This window comes from Anser cygnoides, chromosome 8 (genome assembly GCF_040182565.1).
Source record: "Anser cygnoides isolate HZ-2024a breed goose chromosome 8, Taihu_goose_T2T_genome, whole genome shotgun sequence".
NCBI classification, from domain to species: domain Eukaryota; kingdom Metazoa; phylum Chordata; class Aves; order Anseriformes; family Anatidae; genus Anser; species Anser cygnoides.
In genome coordinates, this window is record NC_089880.1 from 22,565,735 (window position 1) to 22,584,523 (window position 18,789).

General features: G+C 53.0%; 1 protein-coding gene across 13 annotated transcripts in view; it reads left to right on the forward strand.

Annotated features, from left to right (window-relative positions):
• PTPRF (protein tyrosine phosphatase receptor type F) overlaps positions 1-18,789 on the forward strand; it is a 371,288-nt gene that overhangs the window by 293,113 nt on the left and 59,386 nt on the right. For 9 of the 13 annotated variants that reach the window (XM_067001289.1, XM_067001291.1, XM_067001288.1 and 6 more), the window contains 5 exons: positions 8,306-8,575; positions 10,768-11,349; positions 11,906-12,039; positions 12,810-12,954; positions 18,133-18,438. In XM_067001289.1, the coding sequence (XP_066857390.1) occupies positions 8,306-8,575; positions 10,768-11,349; positions 11,906-12,039; positions 12,810-12,954; positions 18,133-18,438 (1,437 nt within the window). The remainder of the gene's footprint in view (positions 1-8,305; positions 8,576-10,767; positions 11,350-11,905; positions 12,040-12,809; positions 12,955-18,132; positions 18,439-18,789) is intronic. The other 4 variants (XM_067001295.1, XM_067001300.1, XM_067001296.1 and 1 more) reach the window with 1 other exon arrangement.

The following is an 18,789-nucleotide window of genomic DNA, read 5'->3' on the forward strand; positions in this document are numbered from 1 at the left end:
CCGCCTGGGGGGACAGGTGTCGCTCGCTGTCACTGCTCAGGGTCCTTTGTTATGAAAAAAAAATAACGGTAAAGCATGCCTCTCAGCTTAGTGGTGACATGGATAGAGAACTGGAGATAAGGAAGAATGTGAATGGGATCTGTAAGGAGATGAAACTTTCAATTTACCATTTATCAGGTTTATCTGAGATAAAGCAGCAGCTGTTTAAGCATTAAGTCAAGGGAAAAGACCAAGAACTTTCTGCCCAGGTGTTCCCTCTCTCGTTAAAGCTGTTCCAAAATGCCCTGCTACTGGCTTTTATTCCCCATAAACCACTAATATAATTAGAGATTAAGAGATAATCCAGCAATTAGTGACGAATAGTAGGCCCCAAACTTGTTCCTGTTTGACAGACCAGAAAGTAATCTGTTTGAATTAGCGTGTTTCACATGTGCCTCCTCACCTTTCCAGCTCTAATCTGAAGTGTCAACACGCCGGGAAAGCCAACGCCACCTCCTGACGCAGGGCAGTCCCCAGCAGGCTCCCCAGAGCAGTGCCACCACCCGTCCCGCAGCTGCAGCGGCACCCATGGCATGCCTGGGGTCTGTCAACCCTTCCCTGGCTTCTGCAGTGGGGCCGGGTGCTCCTGTAGCTGTTTGGGCGTCGTTCCCCAGGCTCAAGCCCTTGGCCGGGCTCTCGCCCTTCAGTCGCGCAGCCCCGGTTTGCGGGAGCTGGGGTTTGTGGTGCCCTGTTCAAATGCTGCCCAGAAATGCAGCCGCTCGGGGTTGCTCCTGGTTTCCAGGAGCATGGCCCTTCCCAGGCAGGGGTAGGGAGCAAATCCTCCCTGCTGGGAAGGGCTGAGCAGAAGTCCAAAGCCCCTCGCTGTCTGCTGAGGCCATGCAGATGCGATACACTCCGGGAGCTTAAGGGATACAGGGGTGGCTTGGGAGCAGCAGTGCAGAGGTTCCCTCCCACCACAGGGTCACAGGATTAAAAGTTGCCTTACGTTGATGTTTAGTGGACCAGAAGGTGATTCCTCTGTTCCAGAGGAAACCCAGGCCTTAATCTAGGACTGTATTAATCTAGGACTGTGTGTTTCAAGGACACCCAAGTGGGGACCTCAGTGGCGTTGGCCCTCGCTCGCGCGCTGGTTAAGCTCCAAGTTGGCTGGTGCAGGTCCCCTGGCGTCAGGTGAAGTGAAGAAATGAAAACAACTGTTTTGCTGTTCTCTTCCAAGCTCCGTTACACTTCATAGGCCGTAGTTGTAGCTGTTACTGGCAGTTTGTTGCCGGGTCTGTACAATGTCAGTGTTGGTTAAAATCCTGTCCTCTAATCACTGGAAATGCCTGACCGTACGGTGCACTGTATAATGCCACACGCTGTTCTCTAATTCACAGTGTTTCTGATGGAAAGCAAATTCCTCCCCCCACCTCTCCCTCTCCCATCAAAAATGTGACTCATAAGCAGCCTTTGACTATCAGATCCACTTCGGTATTCTCTCGGCGAGGGTTCGATTACAGCTGATACGCCACAGATCTGTAGCTGGAGTGAGGTCACTCCCGCTAGAGAAATGAGATCTCCTTTGTCTATAAGGAAAATGCAACTAACCTTCTACTGTCTCTCCCGCAGGAACAAAAACTGGGACCTGCTCAATTCCCTCTGGGTGTTTTTGTCCTTCTGATTTCTTGTCCATCTCTCGCTCGCAGCACAGGGTACCAATAAGGCTTTCCCGAAACTGAGCCCAGCTGAGACTGCGCATGTCTGTCACTTGCCTAATACCTCTCTGCTACGTTTAGCTCTTTGTTTGGAGAGGGGGAGCCGCTCTTCATGCTAGAAGACTTTCCATCCGCCACTTGGAGCATTTCTTTCATACTTGCTTAAATTCGGATCTACGTGTATATGCTCTTCCCAGTGTGTGGTCAATGGGTTTAAAGTGCCTTTGCCATCACCTTTATAGCCGGAGTGGGTGCGTGGGAGCGTGTCCGTCCGTGTGATGGCTGCAGCCCCTTGCTGTGTGTGTTTTGCACGTGTCTGTGCTCCCAGCATCTGGCCCGGTGCGGGGCCGCCCCGAAGCTCCGTCCATGTGAGTACACGTGGGTCCCCTCTGCCCGGCCTCGGGGTGCAGGGGCCGGCCCTGCCCCGGGCCAGAGCGGTGCGAGAGTGGCGTGCTCCTGTCCACGGCACGGAGCGGTGTGCGTGCACGGTGGGGAGTCCTGGCTGACCTCTGTAGTCTTGTCTTGTCGTTTCAGTGGTGTGCGGACAGATGAAGCTTGGCCTGTTTTTACTCTCTGTGTTTTTCCTTGTCTTTTTTTATTCCCTCCTCATCTTCATCGCACTCTGCCATCAAACAAAACAAACTTTCATCTCTCAGATCAGCGAGAAGGTTGGTCCTTTTCACTTCTTATCCATCTACAGTACGCCACGTCAGATGGGACTTTTCCAGTAGGGAGAGGAGAGCCATCCCCAAAAGGGGAGGGGGCCCTGCAGACTCTGGCTCCCTTCCAGGCACGGCCAAAGTGTGCCTGATGAAATCTGCTTACTGTTTGCTGTGACTCTGCTGATGGCATTGATACTTTGCTTGCATGTCTGTGTTGCTTGAGGTATGAAATGTTCAGAATGTATTTTGCATGCAAATACCAGCCAAGATGATTTTATTCAACGGTAGGGTGGGAAGGAGTGCATGCTGCTGTACGTGGGGTCCTCCTCCAGCCCGTTACCTGTGCTAGGTGCCAATCCAATACCTCTGAACTGCTGCTGCTGCTTGCTGGCCAGAGCTCAAGGGTGGTCTTGGGAAGCAGGGATCGGAGATCTCCAGCCCCCAGCGAGCTGCTAGGGAGAGCGGGTACCTCAGTTCCTCCTGTAGCTTTAATACTTTTGACTTTCTCTAGAGGGATTAAAGTTTGGGGCAGCTGACCGTGCTGATGGCACCTTTCCTGCTCCTCAGATGTCCCCATGCTGGTGGTAGCCACTTCTCTGTGCTGGACAAGGGCCCTTTGCATGAGCAGGGCGCAGGCAGGGTTGCCTCTCCTCTCTTCCTTGGTGTTGGGCCTTGATTTCACTGGCAGGAGAGCAGGGAGCACTGGTGGTGGCGTCCGCTTTTCCTAGGATGGCCCAGGGAGGCCCATGGTGGCATGCGCAGGAGCTCCACAAAACCCAGGTCACCCTTTGCCCTGCTCAGAGCGAGCCAGAGGTGACTGAAGGACAGTAGCGAAAGGCGAGTGCCGCTTTTAAATTAAATCTAGCTCCAGACCTCGCTGGAGGCCGGTGTTTTTGGCAGAAGCCCTGAGCTGGTTTCCAGAGCTGACCCTCCCCGAGCAGCGCTGCGCGGGTCCGTCCCTCCGCCTGTGCCGGAGGAGAGGGATGCTCGCAGCGCCTCCGGGGCCCGGGGCTGCTCCCGCGTGGCACGGGGAAGAGACCCCGGCTCCTCTGCTCGTGCCATCAGGCAGCTGCGTGAGTTGATCTTACAATCATCGCTGGAACAAGTTTTAACAAGTTGTCATAGCAGTTGTTCCAGTACACTGACTTCACTCCTGTTTCTCTCCCCGGAACGTGCTCTCATTTAGATTGTACTGAGACACGGGGCCCTTGTTGTTTACCCTCTAAAAATAGATTTCATAGAGGATAAAATTACCTGAGCCCAAGACAATGATGGGAAATGAGAACAGGGAAGAAAAGAGATGAAATTAAAGCCAAGGCCCAAAGCTTCCCAGATTTCAGTGAATTTGGAGCACCGCTGTGATGGCTCGGGCACCTCTGGAGAGCAAACCTTTGACAGGGCACTTAAACGTTTTAGCCGCATGGCTTAGCTGAGGGGAGGCAGCCGAGAATGGATATAAGCCAGCGGGAGCAGATAATTTCTCATTCTTTCTGCCGACCCCTCCTCCCCACCCCACCAAAAATACCCACGTATACAAATATTTAATGTGAAGCCAGAAATTAGTTTCTAAATATTCCAGTGGGATTTGCCGTGCTTATAATTTGTTTGGCACTGATAATTACATCTTACGTTTTTCCAGCTTTACTTAAAACTGTGTACTGCTCACCCATGCATTTAATTATTGCTTTGTGACTGCTACAAGGTTATTTATTAACGAGTTATTTTATCTTGATACAGTGGATCTTTTCTCTTATTCTCCTCCTTAATGTTGTGTTATTTTCATCAGAGAAATTTCAGAGAGTGAATGCAAATTGCATAGCTCCACAGTCTTGCTTTCCCTTACTTTGCTATTAGTATGTCAGTATGCTGAATGCTGATGTGTCTCCAGTGCTGCACCACTGTAATGATATATCCTCTTTTATATGTGGTTGTCAGCGCAAATAATTAGACCTAAAAGTTATAGCTGAAATATAATCCAAAAATGGCAAGGCCCTGTTTTGGAAATTGTCTATAAAATGTCAGCACTCAAGGATGCATTGGAAGCATAAATAGTACAGCATTGTTTGAGCACAAGATTAGACTGTAAATGCATTTTTTCTGGTTCCAATTTTTCCTCTCCTGCTGTTGATTCTGTCAATAGATTGTGAGACACCAGCAACTGACTTTCCATTTGAAGTCCTTCCTTGAAATGATAGCACTAGGGAGAGATGAAAGGTGTCTACAGATGAGTAAACCGTGCAGACTGATGGTCACGTTCGAGGAGAGCTCCTGAACGCGCCCCTTCCCAGCTCGGAGGAGGCGCTGCTGAGGAGGGCAGCGAGTTTGGGGCAAGGCAGAAGTGTGCCTCGGGTGAGAAAAGAAGAGGTCCCCGCATCGCTGCCAGCTGGAGGGAGGGGGGGTAGCACTGCCAGCAGGGAGAAGCAGCCGGGTTCCCCCTGCCCTAGCAGCACCGCACCGTCTCAGAAGCACGGGCATGTCCCCCTGGTGCTGTTGTGTTGCCAGCAGAGCCTCGCTGTACGCCAGCAGTGTCTCAGCATGCAAAAGAGGGGCTGACAGCACGGGCATGTGAGCCTTGAAAGCTTTTATGCCCAGAGCTTAGAGCCGACACCCCTTGCGGAGAGCAGCAGGGAGGGGGTTCCCGGTTCCCCGGGGGTAACGTCACCCTCAGAGGGAACCTGAGACCTGAGGAAGCAGCCGCTCCTGGTGGAAGGAGCCGGGCAATCGATTCTCGTTCGTTGCTCTCAAGGCGAGGAATGTGCATGTTAATGCATGCTGAATTATTAACGTTATTCAGTCTCAACCTGCGTGGCTGTCCTGTTGCCTGCTCCCCTCCCTCCCCCAGGCCGTGCCCCCATCTCCCTACTGTCCTTCCTCCCTGTCCTGTGGGATCGGGGCGCAGGCTCGGGCTGCGCGGTGCCGCTCACGCCCCAGGGTTGCACTTCACTTCCCAGGGCGCGCTCTCTGAGCAGTGCACAGCACAGAGCCCTTACGCTGCCTGGTCTTGGGGTGAACGGCAATGAATCTCATTTTTGACAGTCTGCTGGTTTAACTGAACCTCTGAATTATGCTATTGTCCATCGGAATCATTTTAATATTCACAGTAATTTTCCCTGTGCTGTTCTTGCAAAACCTCCCAACCACCTCCTCAGATCTTTATCCAAAAAGAAGATTAAAAAAATAAAATTGTGAATTCTTGACAAGAAAATTATAATAAAAAGGGAAATTTCATTGCTGCAATAAATGAAGAACAACAAAATTTTCTGAAGCAGTTAATGTAGCATCATGGGCTGTGCTAGCCCATAGATTTGACTTGTAAATTGGACAGATATTCTGAAGAATGCTGCTGTTTGAGGGGTTACACTGATTTAAATTATTAAAAGGCTCCTATGGTAGAAAAGCCAGAGACTTAAAGCGCTGGCTTGAGCCCGAGGAATGTGTTGATGGTGCTCTGCAAGCTGCTGTGAGATCTCTGCCAGCTCTCGCTAATGCTAACTGACAGCATCTCCCCTTCTCCCTCCGTGCTGGCTGGGACGAGAAGCTGCCATTCAGCCCCCCATGAGGACGGGAGGCTGGTGGAGCCCGTCCTTTCCTCTGCACACGCTCTGCCAGGGCTCGTCCAGGCCAGATTGCTCAACAAAAGCGTTACCCTGACCCTCTCCCACCTCCCGAGGTGAGAGCTGGCCCCAGCTCGGTGCCAGCTCCCTGGGCAGGCACCGCTTCTGCAGGACACATTGAGGGGGACACGGCACCGACGGGGCTCAGCGTGTCCCCAGGAGGGTCCTGAGAGCCAGTGTGGGGTGTGCTGCCTCTGGTCTCACAGGTTTGGGTGCATGCTGGGCTCCGACCCTCCTGCATGGCCTCCGTCCTCTGACCTCAGCTCGCACCGAGTCACTGTGCGCCGTCCCTCCTGCTGCTCAGCCCCAGCACCGTTTGCTCCCTGACTCGGGGCCTCCTGCGCCTGCTGGCCCGATTGCCTAGTGCATGTGCATGAGCACGCTGCGCACACCTATGGCTTCGTCCTCCAAGTTTTGCTCTTTTTTTTTATTTATTTATTTTAATACGATGTGGGTGGGTGGGTTTGGTCCTTGGATGGGGACGGAATTTGAACAGCTGAAATAATTCGACGCCATGTACATGGGAAAACGAAAGCTGACGTTTAATGAACGGTGCTGGGGTGCTTTGGTTGGAAGTACACGCCATCATGTTAAACCATTGCCATGTCCATCAGGCTAACTCCGTATTCTCATGACCGCGTAGCGCTTGAGTACACTTTGAGTTCTGTCTCGTTGGGGGAGCGCTGCCCCATCAGTCAGGTAACGCCTCACTGGCGATCGCTCATGTAGCTATTGATTTCAGATTTAATAATTGATTAAAAGAAACAACCAGCAAGACTTTGGATATAGACATTAAAAAAAAGAAAAGAAAAGCAAGTATCCTTCCCCTGACTGGTAAGGAGCTAATGAGCCCTGTTTTGTCACCGAGACGATGTGTAGTACACACGCGATGTTGACAGTATTGTCTAATTTATCACGAAGCCTCAGCGCTGTTGTACATGCTAGCGTGGGGGCTTCCGTCTCCAGTCTATTTCTGCAAGCCTGTTGGTTTGGGGATGAATCATCAAAGGGAGCGCTAGCGAGGTTTGCTCTGGGGACAGTCGGCTCGGCGAGCAGCACCGCCACCTCCGCGGCTCGCCGGGCTGGCAGCGCCCGCGCCGTCCGTGGGGAAGCGGCGGGGCCGGCGCAGAGCCCGGGCCGGTGGTGCCCACGGCGCCTTGCGAGCAGGCCCCGCTCAGGCTCCTGCCCCATATCCGCCTTCCCCAGAGCTCCACCAGCCCCGTTGGAGGGGTGTCAGGGCAGGGAAGGGCTCCTTGGGCACCAGCCAGGTGAGAACCATCAATGCTCTGGGCCGCCTTTCCAGTGGAGGAGGCTAGAGCAGAGCAGGGCTGCTGGGCAGGACACGTTCGGGCAGTTTCCCTTTTTAACTACAGGCTAAAATGAGCTTGCCCAGAGGAGACAAAGATTTACCGAGCACAGTTGTTTCTCTACCCTTGCTTAAATAGGCCCATAACACTAACCCTGAAGAAGGGGCCTCATTTCTCAGTGTCGTTTTCCTGACGGGAATGCATATGGCAGGCAGCTTTAGAGCTTTATTGTAGCTGAGAGTTGCTTACAAATAAGTCTTGAATGAAATACCTAGCGAGGGATTGATATGAAGAGAAGCTGTGCAATGAAATAAGGAGGAATACGTCTCCCAAAGTGCTGCCACGAAGGTGGGGAGGGTTCTGCCAGCCCCGCTCTCTTCTGTCAAGATGGATATGATCTCACATCTGTCAGGATTAGTTCTCTCCTGCCCAGCAAGGTGATCTGTTCAGGCCCTGACAATGTCATGCAGCTCTGGTGACTTTTTTCTGAGCCACTGTAGAACCTGAGTTACATTTTGAAAGGAATTATATTTTATTTAGCAGCACACGTGTGCTAATTCAGAAAGAAAGCCTTCTGCTGCCCCTGCCCAAACCCTGTGAGGTTTAGGGGACAGGTTGCTTTACTCTAGAGCTAATAAATTGAGCAGGTAATTCTGTTTTGCAGAGCTTCAGTAGGCCCTGCACAGAGAGATTGTGTGACTGGCATTTGTGCATGCTGTCTAATTAGAGGGATGTAATTTAAATGGAGAAACGTTTCATGTTAGTAATATGATTTTAGAAGACTATGTTTGGAGGGAATGGACTGAGCCATTGCTTAATGAGTTCTTCTAATAAGACGCCAGTGGCTAAGGAAGGAGAGAAAAGTGTGCACAATTTGGCAAAGCAGCGAACGGCTTTTGCGCTTCGTTTTATCTGTCCCGAGGGATAGACAGGCAAAACTGTCGAAGCCCCTTCGCGTCCCCCTGCAGTGCAACTGAGTGCTCGCCGCTGGTTCTGTCACCCTACTAGCTGTGTCCTCCTTGTTTCAGTGCGGCGTGTTGCTCCTCGATTCTCAATCCCTCCGAGCAACCACGAGGTGATGCCAGGGGGGAGCGTGAACCTGACGTGCGTGGCAGTAGGTGCTCCAATGCCCTACGTGAAGTGGATGGCTGGCGTGGAGGAGCTGACCAAAGAAGATGAGATGCCCGTCGGCAGGAACGTCCTGGAGCTCAACAACATCGTGCAGTCCGCCAACTACACCTGCGTGGCCATCTCCTCCCTGGGCATGATTGAAGCCACGGCCCAGATCACTGTCAAAGGTAAGGAGTTATTCTTCGTGGTCCTCCTGCTTGGGTTTCAAAGGCGTAGCCCTACCCCAGAGTGTTTTGGGTGCAGCCAACTGACTGCAGTCTCCTGTGACTTTTCCACCTTGCAAGGGAAGTTCCCAAACCCACAACTTTGTTGGTTTTTTTTCTGCTCACAGTGTGGTGTTTGCCTTGGAGGCCATTTCTCCTCCCCCTACATGTGGTTTGTGTCAGCTGGATCCCTGCTGTTGCAGGAGGGAAGCTCACTGGGACCGTGCCCATCCCAGTGGTTTCTGGGCACAGCTGCAGGCCACGGGGCTCTCCTGGGCCAGGGGACTGTGGACGTCTGCATTCAGAGAGCTGTGTGCACGTGCATTTCCTTTCCCTGCTGCAGTAAGGGCAGGACGAGGAGCTTAACCCCACAACGTGCCCTGCCTGTGGGCCTAGCCAGAGGGAGCATCCTGCCACCCTGCAGGGAGGAGCTATACACACTCTTAAAATCGTTGTATATTCCTGACAATTTTCTTTCTTCCCTTACTGCTCTGCCTCTCCCTCTCCCTTCCTCTCCTGTTGCTGTCCTTAAGACATGCTTCCTGCCGCTGTTTCACAGGTAGCCTTGCACAAAAGGGAACGTTACTGCTGATTGCTGACCGCTGGGGACGGGGCAGCCCGCCCACACAGCTCTCTGCTGGGAGGCTGAAGTACGTGCCCTGCCTTTCCCATCTAGGGCCAAGCAGGTTCACGCTGTCCCTCTCCTCTTCTCCTTGCAGTTGATTTGTAGCTCGGATTTCCACAGATGTGTCATCCTTTGAGTCTGCCTGGTCCCGCAGGTCCCCTCGTGCACTGTGGCCACCTTTAGCACCAAGTCCCTGCTTGAACAAATCACAGAACTGAGACTTAGCCCCCTCTGACCTGGTGATTAACAGCAAATTCTCCTTTCCCTGGCGCTAGTCAGAGGCTGCTTTTAACCTCAGCCACACACCGCTCCCTTCACTCACAGTGCCTGCTACGTGGTACTTGTTTTCTTACAGAGGAGAGGCGTTGCCTTGGCTGTAGTACCTACCTGAGGGTGTGCAGGAGAAAGGGGCAGGATGGGGAGGTGGTTTGGGTGTGGAGAGAGGAAGCGGGGGCTGCTCCACTGCATTGATGGTTCCTGGTATTTACCCCTTTGGACCTGGGAAGGCTCTGCCTCGCTCCCCCTCCTGCTGGTGTCGTGTCCACTGCCACCCCAGGACTTCAGTCCCTTGCCTTCCTCCTGGTTTCTCTGTCTTGTCTGCACCTTCGCTCTGCATAGCTCAGAAGAACGAAGTACTTGGGAACCTTGATTTGGGCTGAGCATTTTTCCTATTTCCACCTCATGCACAGCTGCATTACAAGTCACTAATGACTTTAACTAGAGTGGTTCGTAGGAGGTTTAAACTTACTTTAGACTTAAATTCACTCATTGTCTTAACGTATTTGTGTACTCTGCAGATCTCTCTCATGCGTACTCTCTTTCTTTGTTCCTTTGGTAAAATGGCAAATCTGGAAATGTTTGCTTGCAGTAGCTACGTTCTCATTAACACTTCAGAGATGTCAGTGTCACAGAGTTCTTGTGTAACAGTTTGTCGTCTGGTTGCAGTTTGACACACCACCCAGTGAAATAGTCGATGTGAAAGTTGGTAATTTCTCTGGCTGTATCCCTCCTGCATGCACTGTAATACTCGCAAGGCATTCCCCCATCAACCCATCTAACAGCACTGTCCATGAACTCCCCGGGGCCTAGGGTGCTGTCTCTTTGGAAGCAGGGGCATAGCAGATGACTTGCAGTGCTCTGATTGCTTTACTGTATCCCTTTGTAAATCAGCTGTAAACCTGGCTACTGGGGCCGGGCCAGCCCAGCCCAGCAAGCACCTTCCCACTGCCAGCTGAACCCCCATGACAGAAACATTCCTGCATCCCCGTTGAATTACCTTTATTTAGCCTGCTGCTGGTAAGTGCGTCAAGCACGTCTAATAACATGATTGCTCTGTTTATCCTTCCATTAAGAACCACTTCAAGCAATATATGGTAATATAAAAATGCATGTTCTAGAGTATGAAATGATTTCTGCCTTTTAAAGAAGAATGTTAATGGGAGGTGGCAGCTCCATTTTTATCCCCGTGCACATTGCAGGGTTTGAGCTGACTGAATTATTTAAATCGCACCTCTCTGCCTTCCAATTGCAGCGCTGCCAAAACCTCCAACGGAGCCATTAGTGACTGAAACGACAGCTACCAGCGTGACCCTCACCTGGGATTCGGGCAACTCCGACCCCATTTCGTATTACGTCATCCAGTACAAGTCCAAGTCCTTGGAGGGTCAGTTCCAGGAGGTGGACGGTGTGGCAACGACCCGCTATAGCATAGGTGGGCTCAGCCCCTTCTCGGAGTACGAGTTCCGGGTCATTGCAGTCAATAACATTGGCAGGGGTCCCCCCAGCGAGCTGGTCGAGGCCCGGACAGGAGAGCAAGCTCCTTCAAGTCCCCCCCTCAAAGTCCAGGCACGGATGCTGAGCGCCAGCACCATGCTGGTCCAGTGGGAGCAGCCGGAGGAGCCAAACGGACAGATCCGAGGGTACCGCGTTTACTACACCACCGACCCACACCTGCCTTTGAGCATGTGGCAGAAGCACAACACCGACGACAGCCATCTCACCACCGTGGGGAGCCTCATCACAGGGACCACATACAGCATCCGTGTCCTGGCCTTCACTTCGGTGGGCGACGGGCCCCCCTCGGACATCATCCAGGTCAAAACGCAGCAAGGGGGTACGTATGGAGTGAGGTGCCTCCGTGCCCTGCCCTAGGGTGTGCGGCTCAGGTGCGTGTCTGGTCTGTACCAGGTGTCACAGCTGCACTCAGTGCTCAAATGATTGCGTGTCCAAGTGGCATCCCCACCCCGCAGCCAGCAGATTTAAGCTGTCAGCTTGCACCAGGGAACTAGGATCGATCTCTGTGCAAGTAACACAGCCCACTGTTTTGTCTCGGCTGTGGTGGCTAAAAATGTGACACAAGGCCCTGGATTTGTATGTTGGCACCTATGCAGCCGTGCCAGGGTTTGAATACACACATGGAAGTAAGGAGCTGTGATGTAGAGCCGGGGGCTGGAAGTAAGCATGGGTCCCATAGTCACCTGCCTGGGCCCCAGAGGTGCTTGCTTGCTAGCCAGGATATTCCAAGAGCCCCATACCGGTGAGAGGGAAGAAGGGAGGGTCCAGAAGGAAAGAGTGAGGATCCTCCCAAGGTAAAGCACGGACTCTGCAAAGCCATGGGACTCCTTTGCCTGCATCTGCCTCCTGGCACTAACCATGTGTTTGGTCCTCAGTTCCTGCCCAGCCAGCTGACTTCCAGGCAGAGGCAGAGTCTGACACCCGCATCCTGCTGACCTGGCTGCCCGCCTCTCAGGAACGCATTACCAAATACGAGCTGCTCTACTGGGAAGGAGAGGATGGCGTCCAGGTGAGTATCTCTGCTTCAGCAGCGCTCAGAGCCAGACATTCAGCGGCTTGAGAAGGGGCTCTGCTTGAGCTGGGATGACAACAAGACTCTTTCTTCACCATGTTTCTTCTGTCCCATGGGCGTGTGATGGGGTACAGCGGTCTCTGTCTGGCTCCTGTGTAAGTGACCTCAGCAGTAAGTGTTGATTCCCAGCAAGGTAGCTAGTAGTAGCTTGGGACTGGAAAGGCTTCAGAATGCAATGGCACCATCCCTGATGTATCCATACTGCTGGTGTCTTTAAATGCTTGGACGGGCCAGTGGGGCATCCACATAGGTCTGAAATGACCTTCAAAATCTGTCTGTAGCTCCTAGACTCTCCGGAGCACTTCAAGAACAGATCGAGGATGGCCTAGAGAGAGCCCTTCCACATTTATTGACACGTCACTAGAAGAAGTTCAGCTCTGCGTATATCAAAATTAGCACTGGCATCAGGGCAACACAGTAAGAATTGTGCCATGGCAGCATCACGGTGTGCCGTGGTCCTCTCCTTCCCCTGCGTTTCTAGTGGCATGAAAGCTAACAAAAATAAGTGTCCACCAGGTGAAGTGTCAGCAAAACCAGCCTTCAGTCAGCACTGTTCAGGTGCATTGGAGGTCCTGACTGCTTGGGGACAAGGGCTTCACTATTTCACAGGCAGACACCACGTGTTGGGAGGAATGTTGGAGCTGAGCACCAGCTTTTCTCTCTTCTCCAGCTACGCCAAGTAACCCGTGTTTCCCTTCATTTGCCAGCAAAAGGTGGAGTTTGACCCAACCTCGTCGTACGCTGTGGAAGGTCTCAAACCAGACACGCTGTATAAGTTCCGGCTGGGTGCCCGCTCTGAGCTGGGGGTAGGAGTCTACACCCCCACCATCGAAGCCAGAACTGCCCAATCCAGTAAGTGTTTGACATTGCACTGCTGAAGACAAAGCAAAAGCAGTCCAGTTCCCATCACCTGGGCACGGAGCAGCTCGGTGCCTCTGCCCTTGGGTGACCGCAGGGATGCCGGCGTGTAGTTTGCTAAAGGGCGTAATGGGGAAAGTCAGCTGAGATTTTGGATCAGGGCTCTTTGGCAGAGGGGGTGCACCCAAGTGGTAAGTTCTTTCTTTATGTCTCTTTGATCATGCTGTCTTTCCCTAAGGGTAGGTTCATAAAAACTGATGAAGGAGTGAAACAGACTGGGAAATTGCTTTGGAGAGATTGATTTGAGTGGGTTTGTGCATCTCTATGAATATACTCCCATGCAGACAAGCTGTCCGGACGGGCAGCATATAGGTGTTTGGCTGGCTCTAAATGTGACTGTCTCCAAACCATTGGATTTTCACCCCTTTACTCCCCATTCCAGCAGCCTTGCATCTCCAGGAGTCCTTCCCTGGTCCATACACTTGATTGCAAGGTGAGGCATCTTTTGAGGCCAGATGTGCCCGTGGCTGTCAGGTAGCTGGAGGAGTGAGCTTGGGAGAATGGATGTTGTCTGGGTTGTGTGAGCAAGCAAGGCTGCTGCTTCTGAGGCTGCAGCGCTGGGGGAAACCAGCACAAGCTGCAGCAGAGTTAATAGGGAGGCTAGATAACGAAGTGACCCAGGCAATATCACTTTCATCCTCACTCTGCCCCATGTGATCACAGAGCTGGAGTTCGCATTGCTCTGGTTGGCAGCTCAAAGAGCTGCGCATAAGCAGATTAGGGCTATCAAAGGGCCCTGCGATAAGCTCGTTTTCACTAACGATTTTTGGGCTTGCTATTATGCAAAGAGCATTAAAAAGGGGAAAAAAGACATTTCTGTTTTCACCGTCTGTCTGGGATTTACTAGCCATGTGGGGTGAGCAGTTGGCAAAGGCAGCCAGCCTTCCCTGCAGGGAGGGCGCTGGCATGCACAGCAGCAGCGAGCCTGAGACAGCCATTAGGAAGGGAGCTCGGGCAGGGAAGAGCAGCTCTGCTCACTACTGGAACGACCTTCTCTTTGAGGGAAACTCAGCTTCATTACCATATCAGTCGCAAGGATTCCTGCACCCTGTTAAGTGAGCTAATGGTGCCTTGGTGCTGCGAGATAGGCAGGTATGAAAAAGGAGAGCGGTTCGGATCAAGCGGTTATAAATGCTTGAACACTGAGAACAAGTTCTGAGTAGGGGGATTTGTATACCTATTTCAGATAGCTTTTGTATTGATAGGCAAAGGCTGAAGCAACCCTTCCGCCTCTCAGTTTCACCAGTGGATGCTCATATCCTTGAACACAGTTAATCAAAGACAGCCTTGTGTGTAAATGAGTCCTCCAGTCTCACAACAGTCCAAGTAAGAGAAACCTTTACTTTGTGGACATCTTCCCATGACCTGCTCCATGTGCTGTCTGCTCACAGGAGATCTCATACTGGTCTGCTTTTAAGGTTGTCACTTCACTGGACAGTGGAGCAGTAGCTGACTGCTTCTGACATCTGTTCAGGAAGAGAAATGGGGACAGGCTGGAAAAGATTCAGCTCAAAGCCACAGGAATAACTTGGTTTGGCCAGTAAAACCTCCCTCACGTTGATGTACCTCAGAGTTCTTCAGTTTATCCAAAAAGCGACTGGGTCATGGCTTATGGTCCCCTACTTGAGAAGATTTCTAATGGCACTCTTTATTCTCCAAGAAAAGCGCTTGACAGTTACTCCTGGGCTATTCAGTGAGGCTGACACACCGCAGGTTGAGGAGTCCCAGGGCAGGGTGGATTCTTACATCCTGGGGGTCTCAAAGTCAAACAGGTCTTTCAGAAAGCTTTGCTGTAGCTCAGCAGAAGTTGTGTGCACAGCAAATGACTTCCAGGCAGAAATTCTTTGGTCTGCACTTAACACCACCTCGTGTTAGATGGTTGGATTGGTCCCCTGTGACCTTAAAACTTATTAATCTGGGAAGACTGTTGCTCCCAGCTACAAATTGGCCTCCTTCCTGCGCTCTTCCATCTGGCTGCACTGAGAAGGGCTGTTAGATCTCAGAGGATGACATGTTCAGGTGGGGCACAAACCGCAGGAGCAGACAGACTCCTGTTTTCCAAAGAGCCTGTCTTCAGGCTCTGTTCCTGGCCCTGACAAGCCAGTCAAGGGTAAGGCAGGAGGCACATCATTGATAATGAGTCACTAACGGGCTGGAGAGGGGTGTCTGCATTGCCGCTGCTGGCTCTTCTCATGGCATCCCTGCTTAGGAGCAGTGGGGATGTTTGTGCAGGAAGGCCACAGGGGTGCAGTGCCCCTTCACACCCTCCCACCTGAGAAGAGAGCTGCCCCCTGGGCTGTCTTTCCTGCTAAGCTGCTTGCTTAGCTGCTGGGCACCCCGCAAAAAGTACGAGCACGGCTGCTCCGAGGGGCTGAAGAGCACGGGGGAGTTCTCCAGGAGCCTGCAGCGCCGCGGGCAGTCAGCGTGCTGCAGGAGAGGAGCGGCAGCTCCGTGCCCGTCAGGCCTCACCATTAACATGCTGTTCTCGCTTCAAGTGTGAAGGTGGATTTGAGGCTGCCTGTTCCCCAGCACGAGCAGTAGGTGGGCTGGGTGGGTGCACAGGGCAGCTGCGGGCCAGCGGGGGAGGCCGGATGGAGCAGCTCGGAGACGGCAGTGCTTGCGCCGTGTGCCTGTGGGTGCCTGCTGGCCACCCAGCCTGCTCTCTGCTGACCCCAGCAGGGACACTTTCACTCCTTACGCATTTTAAGTTGATCCTGCTTACGTTACCAAGTTTTATTTTGCTTTCTTTAAGTGTTTATCTGAGTTTGTGCCTTGTACATCATGTGTGTGACTCTTACCCAGTCAACAGCCAGCGTTTGTCCTGCCCGTGCTGCCAGCCAAAATTTTGGAGAAGGAGCTCACTGCCGCATCCTGAAGGGTGCTGTGGAGGCCCAAAGCCAGAGCAAGTCTCTGCAGTGAGAGGCTTCTCTGCAGACAGTGGCAAATGAAAGGTTTGCCAAGCTCTTTACATCTCACCTGTCCCCTCTGAGGGATGCCACCAGGCTCTGTCTTACGCTTTCCCTGAATTCACTCTTGCTGTCGCTTTGGTGTTGTATCTTCCTACTCTCTTCCCTGCCACTTCTCTACTTGATTAAGCAAAGGTGTGTGAGGATTCATTTTCTACCCCTCCTCCCTTCTAGTACACCAGATGGCGGGGCCGTTTCTGCTCTGCCTGCCTCAGGAAGGCAACTGCTTGCTTCCACGCATTGCTTTGGCTTCTCTTTCCTCCAGTACAGCCCATAGCAGCAGCCCAGCTCTGCCCAGGCACTCCACTTCATCTTTCCTCTTCCCAGGCAGCAGGGATGGGTCCCACTCCCTAAGCACAGAAGTGGACACTGAGGGTTATGAGCAGCCTCCAGCTGCCTCTGCAAGCGAGCAGCTCTTGTTCCCAGCAAGCAGAGGTCACTGGTGGCATTGGAGGTCCGGTTGTCTCCAGCTTTCCCAGATCTTCTTCCACTGCCATCCCATGCTCAGCACGGTTGAGGCACAATTGTTGGGTGTTTTAATTAGCTAAGTTCCCTGCTGCCGGCTGGGGTGATGCAGGTTGTGTTCTCCTGTGACTGGGCAGGCCAGACTGTCCCTGTGCCCCCAAAAGGCAAGCTCAGGTGCACTGATGGCTTCAAGGACTGCAGCATGGGGAGAAGCACCAGCTTCTCTTCCTGCATTTCTGGGTTTTTGGGTGCAGTGAAGAGGGGAAGCAGCCTTTCACCCACCACGGCAAAGCAAGATGCCTTATACTCCCTTATTGCTTGACCAGATGTCTTCCTACTGTGTGTGCTTTTTTGGTGGTGGTGCCCTGCCCTCTCTGCCTGGGGCTCTTGCTTTCCATGCAAGCACCCAGGGATGCACCCATCTCCCTTGTCCCTTCCACAACCACATGGGCTCCTTCCCTTCTCCGGGCTTCTGCCCTCATGAAAAACACCTGAGCGCAGCTCCCCTCCCCTTGTGTGCCGCCTGCAGCAGCAAGGCACGGCCTGGACAACACAAACCCCTCTGCAGGGGGCTGTGCTGTTTTGTTACTAGAGGCCCCTGACATCTCCGTAGCATGCCAGGCCAAATGAGAGGGGGCTGCTGCTCCTGTGACAGGGCTGCCATGCTGCCGGGGCGCTGGGGGGAGCAGAGCATCTCTAGGGCACTTGCCCAGTTTGCTGCCTTTTCCAGCCTTGCAGAACTATTGCCCTGTTGCAAGATTGCCACAACCCTCGGTCATCTCTCCCTTTCCTGGTCCCTCTCGTCCCCCAGATTTGTTTCACTTCTCTTTCCCAGCAATGCCGCGTGGACAGGACTGGTCCTCATCCACTGCCCAAACGCTCTTCCTCCCCCTGTGGTCAGTTAGCCCTGCTGGGGCTTAGAAGCTGCCTCAGACTGCAGGTGGTGTTTCACCTGGGAGGGATCAGACCTGCCTACCTTCTCCAGCAAGCTGCTGAGGCAGGTATCCAGTTTGGGAGGCATGAAGCAGTCAGTCCCAGGTACGAGGCAGCTGTGCAGAGCAGCACACCCGTGCTACCTCCTGGTCGTGCACGGCGCCTGGCTCCCACCTGGGTGAGATGCTGCTCACTGCTGACGGTCGGGATTTCAAACTCTGCCTGGACGCACTCCAGCCGGCCTCAGTCACCTGCCTTCCCTGCCCTCTGTTGTTTCCTTCACTTGTCTAGGAGCGGGCTTTTGCAAGCGTTCGTGCAGTCTGGTGTGTGAGCTTCTCCTTCTGCCACTCTTGCCTTCTGTAGCTTCCTGCCTCTTCTGCTTTCCATCTGCTTCTGATCCTCACTGAGAGCATCTTCCTTCTCCTTACCAGTCTCTCTCTCTCCCGTTACTCCCATTTGCTGTGTTTGGTAAAGTCAGCGTCCAGAACTGCACCGGGAGGAGCTGTTCTCTGCTGCAGAAGAGCCCTTCTGTCCCCATGCTGTTCATCAGGCTTTCAGATACAAATTGCCCCAGTGCCATCTTTGGTGACCCGCAGGGAAGGCAGGCAGACGCCCAGGAAGCTACTGGCTGCATTTTGTGCATCCGTTCGGTGCTCAGTTGGCTGGGTAAAAGTTCCCTGTGCATTTTGGTTTGTCCTTCCACTCATTTCCCTTCATCTCCCCACTTCCTTCATTTATTTATCCCCAGCCCCCTCCGCCCCACCCCAAGAAGTCGAGTGTGTAAGCACCAGCTCCACCACCATCCGGGTAAGTTGGGTGCCGCCGCCTGCCCAGAGCCGCAATGGGGTCATCACCCAGTACTCCATTGCCTACCAGGCAGTGGAAGGAGATGACAGCACCAAGCATGTGGTGGATGGCATTGGACGGGAGCACTCCAGCTGGGAGATCAAGGACCTGGAGAAATGGACCGAGTACAAGGTGTGGGTAAGGGCTCACACCGATGTGGGGCCAGGACCGGAGAGCATCCCCGTGCACGTGCGCACTGATGAGGATGGTAGGTGTTACCGAACTGCTCCCTCAGCTACCCCGGGGTGACCAGTGCTCCCCTAGATGAGTTGTTTGCAAGGAGGGGAGAGGGAGTGGGGATGCAGGCCCTGGGAGCGCTGCCTCGAGCAGCACTGGTTGCTGTCGGGAGCGGTGCTTTGGTCGGCTGCTTCAGGCAGCAGGTGAGGGCGTCACGGTGCTTTGGCTTTCCGGTGTTGTATGGTGGTGAGTTCCCTTTTCCTTAAGGCAACGTGAGCTCTGCCAGCCAAAGGCTTCTCACATTGCGAGACCAGGACTTGAAGTTTACTTGTTGACCTGAAATCCAGCAAACTAAGAAGGAGAAATGAAATCCATTTGAAAC